The sequence below is a fragment of the Micrasema longulum genome, unplaced genomic scaffold (genome assembly GCF_059751315.1).
Source record: "Micrasema longulum isolate JH-2025_06_02 unplaced genomic scaffold, ASM5975131v1 h1tg000256l, whole genome shotgun sequence".
Classification (NCBI taxonomy): Eukaryota; Metazoa; Arthropoda; class Insecta; order Trichoptera; family Brachycentridae; genus Micrasema; species Micrasema longulum.
The window spans coordinates 112,500-130,845 of NW_028277461.1; the positions used below are offsets into that span (position 1 = coordinate 112,500).

The following is an 18,346-nucleotide window of genomic DNA, read 5'->3' on the forward strand; positions in this document are numbered from 1 at the left end:
CAGCATATCTGATATTATTTGTAACATGAAGGTAAGATGACCAGTCTAACGCTTCACTTTCCAGTTCATTGACTGTAAAATATGAAAACAGGTTTTTAAATATATGTTTTATGTGAACCATGTTTGAAATCAAACTCGATATATCTTGCATGAAAGTCAAATGCACTGACCAGATAACATATTTTTAACAATGTTTTAAGTATGTCCAATTGCTTGCAGACTGGCTGAATTTTCTCCCTAGGGAGTTGTTCATATTTAAATTTGTTGTAACAGAGAGGGAAAACATTTTTGAGGAGGGAATATGGGAGTCTAGGCATTTTCAGGGCTTATGACATGTCATTGGCTGGTTTAGGTTTCAGCTCTTTTACTTCACAAAAGCCAACAGATGGAAGAGTTAAGAAAATATAATAATCGGGTTGTGGTCCCGTGGCTAGTGATGCGGACTCACGGGCCGGAGGTTCGAGGTTCAAACCCCACTCTACCGCAAATTGATTTACATTTTCTAATAGTGAGTTATTTACAACTCGTTGAAAATGGCCATCAAAATTGAAATACTAGGGTAAATTATTAGAACGCTAATATTTCTTTTATAAAGAAAAAAACATATGGATTTTCAAACATAGGCAGAATGGCGAATGTTACACAGTGTGTAAAGTTGCCATTTAAACCAGCCAATGACAGGTCATAAGCCCTGTAAATGCCTAGACTCCCATATTCCCTTCTCAAAATGTTTTACCTCTCTGTTGCAACAAATTAAAATATTATTAGTTTAAAAAAATTACAGAAGTTTTTTAAAAGTTTCAATAGGTTTAATTTTCCGTTAAGTAACTTGGTTTTTTTTCTTTGTTTATGATTGGTTATTTTTTAATCAAGCGTTCTGCTGACAACACTTGATTATTTTTATTAAAATATTTAAAGCATAATCTATGTCAACAATGTTTTGTAGTTTGAATTTCAAATATTTTTGACCTAATGGATCAAATTTCACCCCTTAGTTTCGCCTACAATTGTTACGTAAATTTTCATTTGTTGGCGTAATTATGACGCAAGTATATAATTGGATTTTTTTGTATGGTTGTATGATCAAACTTTTGTTTCATTTAGACTCGCTGGAAAGGGATTCGTCTATTCAATGCCCAATACGTTCATAGTTCACCTTTCACACTTTCGTCCAAAATTAATTGATTTCAGCCATAGGTCTATTCAATAAGTTTGATCATTACGAATTGAAAGGTGAACCGTTACATGAAATACGACAAAGGCTGATTTAATCAGAGTTAGCTAACCTGTTACGGAAACTTAGTCTACCGCAACGGAACAGAATTCTACTGAATCAATAAATTACACGTACAGTAGAAGTCAGACATTCAGAATAACACGTGTTATAGGTGTATTTATTGAAATCATTAATTAATATTTTTAATCAAGCATTCTGCCATAAGAATAGTCCAGAAACCAAATACGCACATCAAACAGAAGGCGACTTAACTTTTCATAAATGAGTAGGTTTACGTTTTAACCCATTAGTTTTTTTGTAGACGTCGCTCAGTATGCAACTCCTGATTTGAATTAAACTATGCCCATTAACTATGTTCTTTTAAAGTGTAGAAATACTGCTAGGATCTAAAAGAAACAGGTTGGAATCACATTTCATGTGTAATTAGTAAATGAATGTGTACGTAGCAAATGCATTTCTTAAAAATGGAATCATTTTTCCATCTGTCAGATTGCCGAAGAAACAAAATGAACATTTCGTTAGTGTTGCCAGGGTAGTAACTTTTTTACCCTACTTTGCTTATGTAATGAGAGAACTAATGAAAATTGTGTCTAGGATTAAACAACTCCATCGTGGACATTCGACCAACAGTATCTTTAAAACATCAAATATTATTTAACATGATATAAAAATATCCGTTTGATGTAAAATATAATTTGTTTTATATTTTAAGTTTAATGTCTATTAATTCAATTACTCTTATTAAATGACCCTTTACTTATCTACGCTGTTGTTTTGATGTCCGCGTGCACAAAAAAATTTTAGAAAAAAATTAACAGATTGATTTTTTTAACTTTCATTTGTGTTATTATTATATTTTTCCCCATCGTGCAACATTATGCGGCGACCATCACGAATACGCGCGGCAAAAGTGGGCATAGTGGGGGCATTTTTGAACACAGTCCGATGTATTCAAATATGATTCTACGCTTCTTCTGGACTATTCTTAATTCTATGCATTCTGCAATCAACGCTTCTTTACATTTTTGTATATTTAAAGCATTAACTATATAAATTCAATTAATTTCAAAACATTAATGATAATTTATTTATTTATTATTTTATTTAAATTTTTATTCCAGTAAAATGGCTATAAAGTGCAGAGCCAATTCTACCATATGAAGATATAAACATGAACATAAATATAAATATATACAAAAATATAACAATAAACATAAATATAACAATAAACATAAATATAACAATAAACATAAATATAAACATAAAATAAAATTTTATATTGCAGCACTTATAATGATAATAATTATAATAAATCTTTATTATCCATAACATAGAATGTGATAATTACAAAAAAAAACAAAGGTATGTATGGTTGAATGTTGGACTTTTTGTCACTTGCAATTTCTTACAGCCTGACATACAATAATTAAAATAAAAAAGAATTTTTAAATATAAAAAAAAAGAAATTAAAAAAATAAAAGAGATGAGAAAATTTAAAATGTGTCATTATTGACACAATTGACTGAATTTCACCTCCTAGAAAATGATTAAGATGGGGACCTAGAAATATTCCAATAATTTAGACACGACTGATAGAAAATCGGGTTGTGGTCCCGGGGCTAGTGTTGCTGACTCATGAATCAGAAGTTCGAGGTTCTGAACCCCATTCTACCCTAACTTGGGTTTATTTTCTAATAGTACGTTTTTTACAACTTGTTGAATATGGTCACCAAAATTGAAATATTTGGGTAAATGATGAGAACGCATAAAGGTATTTCTTTAACAAAAAAAAATAGAATGAGTACAGGTATACAATTTTGGATACTTAACGACAATCGTCTTAATAAATTGGTATGATATTTGCTATCTTTAATTTTTCTCGAAAAACATCCCGTGGGAAGGATTGATTAACAATTACAACAAGATGAAGAACATTCATTCTTACTATTTTTAATAAAGATGAGGTAAGAGTATCTGGTCCAGGAGCTGCTTTAGTTTTCAGGAAAGAAGTTCATTTAGTGATTTCGTTTCTTTTTGTTTGTGCCATAAAGAGTGATTTATACAGCTTTCGGTTACATTTAGATGGTGTTTTAGTCAAACGACGTACTATTAACTCAAAAACACTGTGTTAGAAAATTTCTTTACACGCGGTGATGTAACATCGTGTTACTTCAGTGTTACCTCAGGCAAAAGACAGAATATTCTAGAGTTCAGATTTTTTACATTAAAAAAATATGGGGACATACTGTTAAATATTTCTAAATCTGATGTGAAAATGTCAATTTAAAAATTACAAAAAAATACAACTTCATAATTTAAATAAATAAGAGAGATTTATAGTCTTGTATCTTATTTAGACTCGAGTTACACCATAGCTAGACGAGAGTAAAAACCAGCGTTTTTTTTCACATATTGACAGAAAAAACTTATTGGGAGTTGTAGCCATTTGTTAAAAATCAGTATATATTTTTCCATTTGCATTGAGACAGTTACATACATATTTAAATTAAAACCTATCATTGCAGAAAATGGGATTGATTTTTATCTAAGTTTTTCGTGGATTGTACATATTTTACTGAAATTGTTGAGTGTAGCAATTAACGTATCTTATTAGATGATATAAAGTTGTTTAGGTAATTTTTGACATCATTGCGACATCCAGTATGGTTATAAAACTCTCAAATATTTAGATCCTAGCACTAACAGCTCTGTTTTCAAAATCACTAAAACTAGTATTATAAGAATTGATTGTACGTGCAGAATATTGTTTTGTTTTATAAGTAGGCTTAGTTTATTGTTAAAGCAAAAAATATTACTAAGGTGTTTTTCTCTCCATTTCTAGATTAAATTGAGCGTTTGTTGAAGACAAAAGCTTGTCTGACGTATTCATCAAAATTATTATAATTTTCTTTGATATTATTTTTACGGTTAAATCCAGGGCTTTAAAAACAGGTTTTAAGTTTTTGTTAGTCAAACCATGTACTATCAAAATGTTTATACTCGGTGTTTTAGGGCTAACTGTGATACTTTGAGGTAACATTTGTCATGGTAAATTTAAAAAAGATTAAATCTTTTTTTTTTCCCCTACAAAAAAAGGGGTAAAAAACCTATTTGACCAACGAAGCTGTTCGCACCTGGCGCTGACAACAGCGGTGGTAGGAGAGGAGTAGGGGTTTGTGGAACAGATGCTTGTCCGAGAAATCAGAGATTTGCTGCACTTTCAAATTACAAAAAAAAATAACATGAAAAAAAAATTTTATGTTTTTTTTTTAAAGTTTACTATTAGGAATGTTCCTCTAAAGTTTCATGGTCTGGCCAATAAACACGTGTATGTTCTGTTGTTTGGGAAAATTTTTAGAGAGGTTGAATTTATTTATTATCTTAATACGCCCAGTGGGCTTTTTCATGAAGGGTATAAAATAAAAAATAAAAGTTCTATTGTAATACAAGTAATATGTATGTTCATTAGGGTTGGCCGATATTTTTTTTCTAAATTTTGAAAAAAAAAGTGTCCTTTTGGATTACTCGATATGGATATTTTTTAGTTAGTTCTTTAAATATTTGATATAACTTTTAGCTATCGACCAGAGCTTGAGTTTGTCGAAAAAGTCAATTTTTATACTCTAAACCAGCTGTCATTTCGTATTTAAGTAAGAAAATCAGTCCAATTAAAATGTTTATTGTGCATTCAACCTTATTAAATAGGCATCTGAGGGCGTGAGTTGTACTTTGTTTTGTAGTAAATGTGACATTGTTTTAATGAGCCATTGTTTTCATCAATATTAGCCGGTTGCTTAACGGAATTAGTTCCGCGGAGTGTAAACTTTTTCCATTTCGGTAGTTTTAAAACCTGTTCAAATTTGTAATGTGATTAAGTAATATCTTGTAATATAAAACCAACAAAAAAAAGATTTATCAATATGGATAATTAACAAAATGTTCAGACAGTTATAAACTTCAAACCTCGGTTGAGGGGAAAAAGTAGTATGGAACATTTTTTCAAATAATTTTTACGTTCAATGTTATCAAAAATCCAACTTTTTAGACCTCTTTCCCTTTGATGTATAAAAAATAAAAAACTTTATACATCATGGGCCCAATATAATGTACATATCTAATTAACAACAAATTTAAATAAAAAAGTGTCGCATGACGTAACATAAAAAATATGACTATAGAAATAGACATAAAGATGAAATGCTGCGTAAAACTAAGTAACTTAAGTATATAATTAAATGTGAATGAAAAATTAAAACGGTTTAAGGAAAAAAGTAAGTTAACTCTAAATATTATATAAGTGTAGATAGGTAAGTAAAATATAAAAAGTCACGGTGATTTTTAAAACATTTAAATAATGTAAATTATTTTGATTTTATAGCTGCAAGAATTTTTATCTAAAAACTGAGAAAAAAAAACGACACATATCAATTTCTCCATACTCATTTCCTGTCTGACAATTGGATAATTTACAATCGTATATGGTCGCATAATTGTTTGTTTAAACAACTAACTAATATTTGCGATAACTCCAAATATGTTTTTTGTTTTTGATATAATGTGAAGAATCAAAGAAGAGCGGTTTCGATAAGTGTGTCATGATTGTTTTTTGCAAAATACTTAAATATTCATCATCATTTTCCTACCCAGTGGTGCATAGAGCATTGTTCTGATACTTCAACCAAGTTTGATCATTTTTGTTACATTGTTTCTAAGGTGATCAGTTATACGCTTCAAATGCTAGTCTATAAACAACGAAATGTTGCGGTAAAGAACCACATCTAATGCACCCTTCAAAAAAATCAAACCTAGCACCCCAAGCATGTTAGGCAACGCGCAAACCTCTACGGCTTCTTAAAAAAAAACAAATTTAACTTATTGTAAATACAAATACAAGAAAAAAACAATTAAGTACTTTGTTTGTACAATGTTTCGAGTTTGTCTATTTTTTTGTAGACAAGGACTGAATTCAATCCCCTAGGGAGCTGTTAATATTAAAATATTACAAAAGAGATGATGAGTTTTAGACAAGAGAATATAGAAGTCAAGGCATCCACAAGGTTTATGACATGTCATTCACTGGTTTAAGTGGCCACTTTACACACTGTGTAACATTCACCATTTTGCCTATATTTGAACATCCATATTCCTTCTTCTTCCCAAGAAGTATAAAAATTGAAAAATATATTCAAGCGTTGCCTATTATGTAGGTTAAAATAAATCAATCCTATGAATCTCACCCGCAACAATAAAGGTTTCAGCTTTTTAAGTTCACAAACGTCGCTAGATGGAAAATTCGAAAGAATATAGATTTTCAAATATAGGCAGAATAATGAATGTTACACAGTGTGTAAAATGGCCACCTAAACCAGCTTAAAAAAGGGCATTCCTGTAAATGCCTGTAAATGGCTAGACTTCTATATTCCTTCTCTAAAAATTTCTTCATCTCTGTGGTAATATGTTACTATAAATAAGCAAAAAAGTCTATCTTTATTAGTACATCACATATTTGATGAAAAAAAAATATCTTTAAAAATATATAATACAAATTCGCGGGATAACTACAACAGGTAGATAACTTCAAAATTTTCGCTAAGCATTTATGGCTAATCTAATAAAACACTTTTTTATTCCCCTCAACGAATGCTACAAATAGACGCCCATGCATTTAAAGCATCGTGATACGATTTTAAGCTAGGGTTTCCTAGGACAGCGGTGCCCGTATCATAACGGCCGTAGTGGACGCTGGTGCGGCGGACAGCCGTCGTAGAGGTGGCTAGAGAGTGCTTTTATTTTTTAACGGTGTTATCAACGCCGTTTTCCTAGGAAACAACTCTCTAGTCACCGTTACGGCGGCTGTCCACCGCATCACCGTTCACTACGGCCGTTAAGATACGGGCACCGCTGTCCTAGGAAACCCTAGCTTTGCTGAATCATGACTTGCCCATTTATAACATTCACGGTGGAAAATATAAATATGTAGTTTAGTGATAATTCAAAAATGCTGATTTTGAAGTAACCCAGTTGTAGCATTTACCAGACGAATAATTTTTATTTTAATCATAATTCCAAGTAAAACTTATCAATCTCATAAGTATTAAAATGTTAATTTTTTGGTTGTACCTTCTAGAATTTTCATTCTAGTTTTAACCAATTTACATTACATACAATATACAAAGTGTAAGCTTCCTTGAATCTAATTCTTTCAATATATTTTCCATCTACGCTTAACAAGCCCACTCAGTCTCATGCGAAGAATTATGCGTAGGTAGGTGTTTGTCATATCACCGAGTACACGTTATTTAATCTGTTGCAAAGTAACAAAACATGTAATGAAAGGCTAAAACAACACGCAAATTTACCTAACTACCAACACGATGTGTTGAGAATTTCTCGGGAGGAAATTGTGTTAAAAGATAATGACACAGAGCCGAAATTTTTTTAATTTGCGAAGACAAAAGGTTTGAATGCCATAAAATATTCAATAAATAAAATAACATTACCTATAAAAACATTTTATCGACACGCAGATAGAGCAGACTGTCAAAATTTCTTTGAATTGAATTTTTCAAATACTTTCTTATTAATTTTATTATTGTACTTATGCTCAGTAAGTGAATTGAAAACCTTCAAAACTCTAGGTCAATCAAAGAAATTGTATACAAGAAACAAAGGTATTCCCAAAAATACGAAATTATGTAAAGTATTGGCATAAAAATGAAGCTTATAAAATTCATAAAATAAGAAAAGGAATATTGCCAAATTAATCTGAAAATAATGAGTTCTTACATTATTTTTCAACAAAATAATCTTTAAATAGAAGACTCAAGATAAAATCAAAAGCAATATCACATAGAAAAAGTATGTGACTGATAAATTTTGATAATTTTTTTTTAAATATTATTAAAAAGTTTATATTAGTTTTCAGGATGTTATGAACTAACTTAATGCGGAATAAATAAATAAATAGCTGCCTTATTTATAAATGAATAAAGTGGTTTTAAGGTATGCAAAAAAATATATATAATAAATTATAATAACGTTTGTAAAGTAACATAAAATTAGTTTTTTTATTTTATAAGTGACAGTAATGTATAAAAAAATTCATAATTAATTTTTAAAAATTGATAAAAGATTGCATATACACCTACATAACACGATGGTGTAAATATTTCAAAAAATTAGGACAATTAGTGCGTGTATACAACTATATTAATGTAAATATTGGGTTGTTTATGTAAATATTGTAAAAAACTTTGATTATTACAATAGAACTAAACTAAAAATATAAAAAATTAACCTACCGCTTTTTACTGCGTTCTTTTTTAAGAGGTGTTTTACTTTATTTGTAGTTTCAAATTTATTAAGCGGACAAGACCGATGTTTTTTTTTTCATTATTATGGCCTCTACCATTCTTGGTAATACTAGCCAGAAACAGTCAGTGTTTACATATGTTAAATAGGAGCAAAACAATATTACAAACAAGCCAGAAAAAACAGATAAACCTTTTACATTTTTAAAATACATGGAACATAATGGATCTTGAAATTAAAATTATAACAATTGGAAATAAAACAAAAATCACAATTATAATAAAATATGCCAAGGACGGTTAGGTTTGCTGGTTTTTAGTTGTTTTAAATTCAAATCTCTATTTATCTTTGAAAAATGGAAATTTTAATTTAAAATTTTGAAATTAATATCGGTGGTACTTTTTTATTTTATTTATTTATTTATTTATTAATGAAATCATACAGTCTTTATATAAAACAAGGTACAAATTAACAATTTTAAAAAGTAAGACCAATTACAGATTTCACACTAATGAATGCAGGAGGAGAGGGGAAAAATAATTTAATTCTAAAAAAGTAAAAATAAAAATATTACATAAAAAGTTCATTAAAAGGAGAAGACATTGTAAAGCTACTCTACTTTCCTCCCTCTCTCTCTGTTTCCATGAACATTTCAATTTAATTGTTAAAAAAATCACAACTAACTATAAATTATTTGATGCAGGTAGTAGATGTAGGTAAGTATAAATTAAGAGTTGAAATCAAATGATTAAAATTAAAAGTAAAAGTTAAAATTAAAATGAAAAGTTTAAATTTAAATTAAGTTTAAAGTTTAAATTAATAGTTAAAATTAAGAATTAAAATTAAAAAGTTAAAATTGAAAGACAAAATAAAGAATCAATTTTCCAGATTTTCCTAAATTATTTGCCATATTTGTATACCGTACACCCAAAAACAGCAGAGAAAACTAAGCACATTTTTTTTTGTTTTTGGTTGGTTTCTTATCCTATTAGAAACAATTTATCTAAAAAGCAAAACAATAACGACACGCCAATAGTAAATATCTATAATGTGCAAAAAATCACGGCCATTGTGCAACAATCCAGGTAGAAAATGCGTAAAAACGTTTGTATGAATAAAAATCAGACCGTTTCTTCTTAAAACTTTACTCTCGTATGATCAGCAGAAAGTTAAGCGTACATTATAAGTAATTACCCTAGGCGTAGACATAGTCCTGAGCAAAAAACAACTGACGGAAAATTTGCAGGTCTATTCTGTTCCGATTGATTATAGAATTTAAATACTATTTGCAATTGAAATAAATGAGAAGGTTAAATAATTCCACATTTAAAACCCTTTTAGTTTTTATATTTATTAGGGGTGTGAAAATAGACGGTTTCCGAATCGGTACTTACTTTCAAGGCCTTCGGTCAATAGCCCCGTCTATGGGCAATAAAACAAATAATAGGTATTCAAGAAACGGTGGGCGTAAAGGTCACCCCTATAACCAATTATATTCGTATATATTATTTCAATGGTACCTAGAATTAACATATTACAACAGAGATGAAGAACATTTTAAAGAAGGTTATATAGAAGTCTCGGCATCTACAGGGCTTATGACCTGTCATTGGCTGGTTTAAGTGGCCACTTTACACACTGTGTAACATTCACCATTCTGCCCATATTTGAACATCTTTATTCCTTTAATTATTTCATATGTTGATGTTTGTTTTTTTTTTAACATTTTTTTTGTTTATGAGTAGGTACTTATAATACAAAATTTGTCATGAGTATATTTTTATATGACCAAATTGTTTCTGAAATAATGTAGGATTTAAACTGTATTTGTCATATTTATGTAATGTCCTAGAAAAAAAAATCTTTTTTTTTTATTATTTATTTATTTATCTATAAAAATATAATAGCGTATCCCTAACTTCATGAAACAAATAGCCCTGTTTTGAGTTGGGAAACAACATAATTGAAAGAGGAGGCATACATATTATTTAAAAGTACAAAAATAAAACACCATGAACAACAGTTTTATGCGCTTTAAACTTTAACATTGAAATCCTTATAATCTAACATTTTTTTAAAAAATGTTAGGACGTGAAAAGTTTTTTTAACTTGTTATAAACTAGTTTTTTTCTGAGAGCAAACTATTTATCTTAGAAAGCTGATTTTTAAAGAGTTTTTAATCAAGACTTTATATTAAATTTAAAGAATTATATTAAAATCTGAAAAGAAACAAGCATTTCAAAAGTAATTACCACTTCCGGGAACGTAGATATTCAAGTACAGGCAATCCTCGCTTTGGTTCGTTAATAAAGGCGTCATCTTTTTCAGTTGCTGAAAGCGCCCTTTAGGCATTTTCAGGAGAGCAGAAGTCCTGAAACAACACGTGTAGTAAGGTTGTGTGTACTTAAAGTGCCTAGTTCACAAAATTTATATCCCACTATAAAATGGGTCGTTAACCGTGTTACCCTTTGATGTTATTATGCATGCGTTCGAAAAATAAATATCAATTTAGAAACATGTGCAAATTTCGGCGAAATAACACATAAAATAACACACTAAAAAGGCTCTTAATCAATAAACACACAGATGTGATTTTCTACTAATATTGATGGTACCTACTGATATCATTTGTTCTTATAGTACCTTTAAATCAATTAGATTTTGTTAAAAAATAATATGAGAAAAGGGTAAAAAAGGTATGTTCCCAAACACACAATATTCAAAAATCAAACGTTTAAATATATACACGTTGATCACAAAGCAATGTTCTTTGCTAGGTATGGAAATCATTGTTTTGACTTGTTTATTGTCTAGAAGGTTCTTTAAGAGAGTATTTTTTTTTAAAGAGAGCACATCTTGGTATGCGCCAATAACGATTTTTGAGTGTTTAGAAAAATGCCCAAGTATTTTACATCCTGGTACCATATATTACACTCACCTGTACTGATTGTGATTAATTTTTTTTCGCTTAGAATCAATCCACTTGAGTTTCTACAACTTAATTCTTCTTCTTATGGTTTCTCTCCCCGATGGAGGTTGGAAATCATCATTGCGATTCTTACTTTATTGGCAGCTGCCCTGAACAAGGACTGAGTGCTGCAATGGAACCAGTCGCGCAAGTTCTTAAGCCAAGAGATGCGCCTTCTACCTGCACTGCGTCTCCCTTAAATCCTTCCCTGTAGAATGACTTGTAAAATTTTATATTTTTTGCCTCTCATCACATGCCCAAAATACTCAAGTTTTCTTTTCTTTATGGTCTTCAGTACCTCTTTATCTTTTTCCATCCGTCGGAGAACATCATCGTTTCGGACTCTATCCACCCAGGAGATTTTTAATATCCTCCTGTAACACCACATTTCAAAGGCTTCGATCTTTTTTGAAGTGTTTTGGGTGAATTTCTACGTTTCGACGCCGTAAAAAAGTACCGAGAAGACGTAACATCGAGTAATGCGCATTCGGAGGTCTAAATTAAAGTCTCTACTGCAAAGAAGGTCACGCATCCTGAAAAAGCAGTCTCGCGCCACCTCTATTCTGACTTTGATCTCTTGCGAGTGATCCCATTTATCATTCAGCCAGCATCCTAAATATTTGTATTGATGAACTTGCTCAATAAACTGCGCTCCAAGTTTTAAAGTCATTGGGAAAGTTTGTGGCTTTTTCCGAATACATTTAGTCCTGGAAATATTCATCTCTAGCCCTTTATTCAAACTTGCCGTGTAAACTTTGTCCAATAATAGTTGCAGCCTTTCCATACTATCTGCTAGAAGGACAGTATTATCCGCGTATCGGATATTGTTTATAATTTGTCCATTTATGCTAATGCCGTTTGTTAGTTCATTTAGTGCATTTCTAAAAATGGCTTCCGAGTACATATTAAAAAGGAGAGGAGACATAATGCATCCTTGCCGGACTCCTCGACATATGTCTATATCCGATGTCAATTCATCATCCACTTTCACTGCAGTTTTTGATGCCAGTATAGGTTACCAATTATCCTTATATCTCTAGAATCTACGTTGTTTATTTTTAAAATTTCTAGAAGTTCTTGGTGACGTAATTTGTCAAAAGCGTTGGCATATTCTATGAAACATGCATATACATCAACGTTCATGTCGCGGCATCTTTAAACAAGCAATTGAATACAACAGAGAGCTTTTCTTCTCTAGTTATCCATTCCTAAAACCAAATTGTGTTTTGCTAAAATTTTCCTCACACTTTTCATATATTCTTCCGTGAATGATTTTCAAAAAATTTTCAGAATGTGGCTCACAAGACGTATTGTTCTATATTCACTTCACCTTTTTGCGTTCACTTTTTTCGGTAAGGTAATAAATGTCGATTTAAGCCATTAAGTCACAACTTAATTGTACAATTAAATTTAAATAAGTGTAACTCACTTGTTTGAGACATCAGGGTACCGCTGAGGACAGACGGGCCCAAAGGCGTCGGCCAGGCGGGTGCCGTGCCAGGGCGTTGGCGCGCGAGGGGGCTTCAAGCGCCCCGCGGCGCCATACGGCACTCCTAAAAAGGCCTCCACAGGCTCCAGGTGACGCGAGTGGGGCTCCAGGATTATGCCGCGGATGGCCCCTAAAAAGAGAGCAGAGAGTTTTTTTAATTAAAATGAATTTACAATAACACAAATATAACTAAACTAATTTTTACGTCATAATTGATCTTTACCGGTCGCAGTAACGTCAGGAGCTTGCACAGCACTGACCTCCACTTCTAAGAAACTATATTTATCTACACAATAAACAAATTATTTATTCTTACACCTAATACAAAAAAAAACATTTTGCACGAAAAGCGGAGACGCTTTCAGCTTCCCTGAGACTTTCTGGCAACTCATTATACATTTTTAAACCATTATAGGAAAGAAGGTTCTGAGTTCTAGTCAGTCTTACTTTAGAAAGCCTGAAATCATCTCCACTTCTCGGTCCATTTTTGCGAAAATTTTTATAGCATTGAACCCATTTTGACAGATACCCTAAAAGCAGTCCGTTTTTCAACTTGTAAATAAAATTCAACATATTTAACAGAATTCTCTTTTTAATTCGGCGACAAACCCCGTCCTGGTTGGAGCAACGGAAGCGCTTAGCGAGATTTAAGCAAAAACCTTAATATTTGTTCTGTATGAATATGAATAGATACATTCGGGTCGTTTGACCCCCTTTTGGATCATGTGCAATTTTTTGATGCTTAGTTATTCACGAATATATTATAAAGGCCTTATTTTTATCGAAACTCAACGGGGCAGCTTTAAAACATATAACCGCATTCCTCCAAACCCTTGAATGTAGACCCCGACTATAGATCCATTGTAACGGGTCCCGTAAATTAGTACTCGCCCTCCAAGCCATTGTCTTTAAAAGGCTCTCGAGTACTGAGTAGATGGCGAGTGTTTGTTTATTTTTTTATTTTAAAAGCCTCGGTTGGCACTTACATTTTTGAAAAAATATATATTAAGTAAATATATATGTTATATTTAAACATATATTTTAATTCATATTAAAATAAGTACCTTGATTTATTTTTGTCAACTGCTAAGTGAAGTTTACAAAATAATCAATTAAATAAATAAAAGTTGAAATAAAGTTACCTAATTTAAAAAAATATATATTTAAATAAATATTCGCGATCTTATAATACACCCAAACATGTCAATATTGAGAGCCATTTTCAAAGTTGTAATTCAAACTACTTACATGCTCAAAGTTGTAAATAATACACAATTAGAAAATGGGAATCCAGTTAGTATTAAGTATTATTTTTATATTTTTTAATATTTTTTATTCCCTTTTTTAATTACTTTAAATAAATACCATATTATTTAGAATATTTTCTTTTCTTTTTCTTATGTCAAACAAAAATATTATAACTGTCTATTTATTATGAGAGCAAAAATTCATTAACATTTTCTTATATACCCACAAACCGTCCATGCCCTTTGTGGGATTTTTTCGTGTACTATTTTTACTATTAATATGTATTTCTTTGCTATGTAATATTCCTTTATTTTTTTAATACTCTATTTTACCTCTTATGTATATTGTAAAAAAACTTAAAAATTAAAAAAAAACAAAAGTTGTAGTGTCTGAACCTCAGACGATTAGTGAATGAATGAAATCAATAACGGGATCCATGTGTCTTTTGTTGGTAGTCAGTAGGTGAAAAATATTCTGAATTGATTTAAGAATCAACATCATAAGGGTTCTGTTCTTTCACGTGTCTTTTCATTTATTTTTTCAACCATTTTTTCTTTTTACTGTTGGAAAGTTACCATTTATTCTTAAACATAGATTGGTAAACTTAAAGTTGATTGACATGAATATGAATCTATTTTTAATCAAAATTTATATCACTTATTGCTCCTAGATTTTCTAAATATTAATTTTATTTATATGCAATGATTTGTTTCTTTGCAATATTGTTTAGATTTTTAAAAACAACTTTTTAAATAAATAAACCCCGCTTAACATCGGATCTTGAAATACGTATTGCTGTTTTAATCCGCAATACGAAAGAGGATATTACTATTTCAGTTTATTTGACTTAATTAAAGTTCAAACCCTAAATATTTTGTTAAGGACATGGATTAAATTAAATATTTATTTACTTTTATAACGGCTAAAGTTTTTAACAGAAGAAGTAAAATAAAACAAAATACGAGCAAAGAAACTAAATGTGGAAAAAATATAAATATCTAAAAACAGTGGCAAATATACATAGATACCAGGGCGTGCGGTGAGGTTTTTGACTGGGGAAGCAGTCACATGGTACTAGGTATTTTAATACGAAGATAAAATTTGTGCTGACTAATAACACAGAAATAAAGTGCTTTGAAATAAATTAAAATGCAATTTGTGCCTTAATTTCAGCATAAAAAGTCATAGTTGAATATTGTCATATTATTATGTCAACCGATTTGAGTGCTAAAATTACTATAAAACCATCACAATATATAAAAAATAAACCTTAATTAGTTTGTAAGAATTTCTTTCACAGATATACTAAAGATCTCAATGTTCGCATGCGCGGACTTTTGAATTTCAGTACTAGGCGACCACCTTAAAGGAGCCAAAAGACTTACGTAGTTCCACATTGAAGAACCAAACGGAGCTTAGTGTATTTAACTACAGTCCACACATCTTGATATACTGAACATGCCCTTTAATTAAAAAAATTAAGACTCATTCTATCTAGCTGCGATACGCTCCCACACCTAAACACTTGCTCTCAAATAAATACACACACCCTCGCATCTACACTTACTCTCATACAAATACACACAAACACCCTCTTTTGTTGAACCATAATTTAATACGTACGATTTTTATTTAGAAATTTTGGTGGTCTGTCTTTAAACCCTTATCTTTATTATGTCATTTAATAATTGTTGTCGGCCTCGTGGTGTAATGGTCAGCGCGTTAGCTTGCTATGCAAGACGTCTCGGGTTCGATTCCCGACATGGTTAATATGAAATATTTATTTAAAGGGGTGTTTTCACACTAGAATATTTCATGGTCCCTGGACTGGTACCTGAAGCGTAAGACAATAATCTCACCTTCATGAAACAACAATGATCAAGATACGCTGCGATTGGTGTACCAATGCAGTGCCCTGTGCACTATTATGTGCAGAATGGGAATGATGACGATGATAATGATCATTGTTGGCTGTATTTTTCTGTAAAATTAATAAAACAAAATAAATAATGATAAATAATACTAAATAACCGCAAAGTCGAAAGGTTTTGTAGGGGGTTGCCGAATTTTTTTAGAATTGATTAATAAATAAACATTTAACCCATCTCAGATCGCTACAATTAACAAAAAATGAATTAAAAAGTATTCGTTGTACTAACCTAAAAGATAAGTTTATAAAGCTGCTTTTATTAAAAATAAATAATTTCGATACTGATTGAAGGTCAAATATTTAATACATAAATATTCATAATTGCAACTAAAGCATACACAAAATTAGAAATAAAAATAGACGTTCCTATCTTATGGGTTTTTTCTAAAAAAAAATATTTTTCTTTTCCTCTTCATTTTTTTTTTTTCCCATTAAAGACTATTATCGATATTAATGTATTTATAAAACATATTGTTTGTTAGATTTTAAGTAGCAATTTAATTTTGCTTTTTTCATATATGTATTGAAACATAAAATAAATACGCTTTTTATTTAATTGATTGGTTCAAAAAAATTGTCATTTGGTAATAAGCCCGCCAATGTAAAATTATTGTTATTTATTTTATATATTGTTTAAAAAGTTAAATGATTTAATAAATGTGTCAACAATCTTAAAGTATGTCCAAATGCTTACAGACTGGCATGATTTCCCTCCTAGGCCTGTCTGCAAACATTTGTACATACTTAAAACATTGGCGAATCTAAGTGCAGTATTCCAAATTAAATAAACACTAACAATTTTTTGAGCACATCAAATTTTTTGTAAACTGGCAGGATTTCATCCCTAGGGAGTTATTAAGATCTGTCTCTGAATCTCACCCTCATAATAATAGTTTCCGCTCTTTTACTTCACAAAGTATGCAAATGGGAGAGTTAAAGAAATTTGTCTATTTTTATAAAGTCAAATAGGTGAATATTTGTCAGTCTGTAAAGTGCCACTTAAACCAACCAGGTCATAAACCCTGTAAATGCCTAGATTTCTATTTTTAAGTCTTAATAATAAATTTCATTTGCTTAAATTTTATTAACAAAACGTTACAGTAGGTATTGTTTTCTTTGTTTTTTCTTATTATTTTTAATGTAAACAATTTTTTTATTTTTTTTTTATTTTGATGTGCCTTGTTATTAATTACTGTAAACAATAACGGCATCAAAATAAAAAATTCAAATTTGTATATTACCTCTCTTATCTAACTCCAACTGAAAAACTCTTTGAAAATACTAAACAATTAAATTTAACTGAACTTTTCGAACTAGAATCTTTAAAATTTATTCATAAATTTGCCACTAATTTAACTATACAATAAACTACCAGACAAAACCAAACAAAAGACAACTTTTACGAAAGATGTTAAAAATATTATCATTTATAATAAGTCAGATTTTTTTAAAATACATTATTTTATTAGACTAATGTTATAATAATCCATAAGGGTTTTTAAATAAAATTAATACAAAAATCTCATTTAAAAAATAAATTGATTGTCCAAGCTCAATACAGGACATTGGTCTTATTAAGTTGGGACATAAGTTTCGAAAGATGTTTTATTTTTTTTTTTAAAGTAATGTCAATAAATTTTACATACATTATATTAATTTTGAAAACCATCAAATATACAGGTTAAATGAATATAACTAAAAACTAAAAAAAAGGCATACATTGTCATCATTATCGTTCCCTTTTTGCATGTAATGGTGCATAGTGCATAGGTCATTTTTGTTATTTGAAGGTAAGATGATCAGTCTTACGCTTCAGGTACCAGTCCAGGTACAATGAAATATTCTTGTGTAAAAACACCCATTTAAATAAATATTTCACATCAACCATATCAAGAATCGAACCCGAAACCTCTCGCATGGCAGGCTAACGCGCTGACCATTACACCACGAGGCGAAGTAGGGCTTGCTATCTGATAATATGTGTATTCACTTAATTATACTATAGTAAAGTGACCACGGTTTAAACTATATAAAGAATAAATGTACTTTGTATTAAAACAAAAAAAATATAGACAAGACGAGGAGATTGTGGAAAGAAAAAGAAGGAAATCAATATGGAGTGGTGAAGAATAAATGAAGGAAAGTAGGAGTGGAAAATTGCAT

The 18,346-nt window shown here is 30.3% G+C and overlaps 1 protein-coding gene across 1 annotated transcript in view; it reads right to left on the reverse strand.

The window, feature by feature from the left end:
- Positions 1-18,346, reverse strand: part of LOC148283168 (neuroligin-1-like) — a 140,261-nt gene that overhangs the window by 56,232 nt on the left and 65,683 nt on the right. Inside the window, exons 3-4 of the mRNA XM_088223918.1 lie at positions 12,946-13,135; positions 10,801-10,919 (exon numbers count right to left, since the gene is read on the reverse strand). Of these exons, the coding sequence (XP_088080044.1) occupies positions 10,801-10,919; positions 12,946-13,135 (309 nt within the window). The remainder of the gene's footprint in view (positions 1-10,800; positions 10,920-12,945; positions 13,136-18,346) is intronic.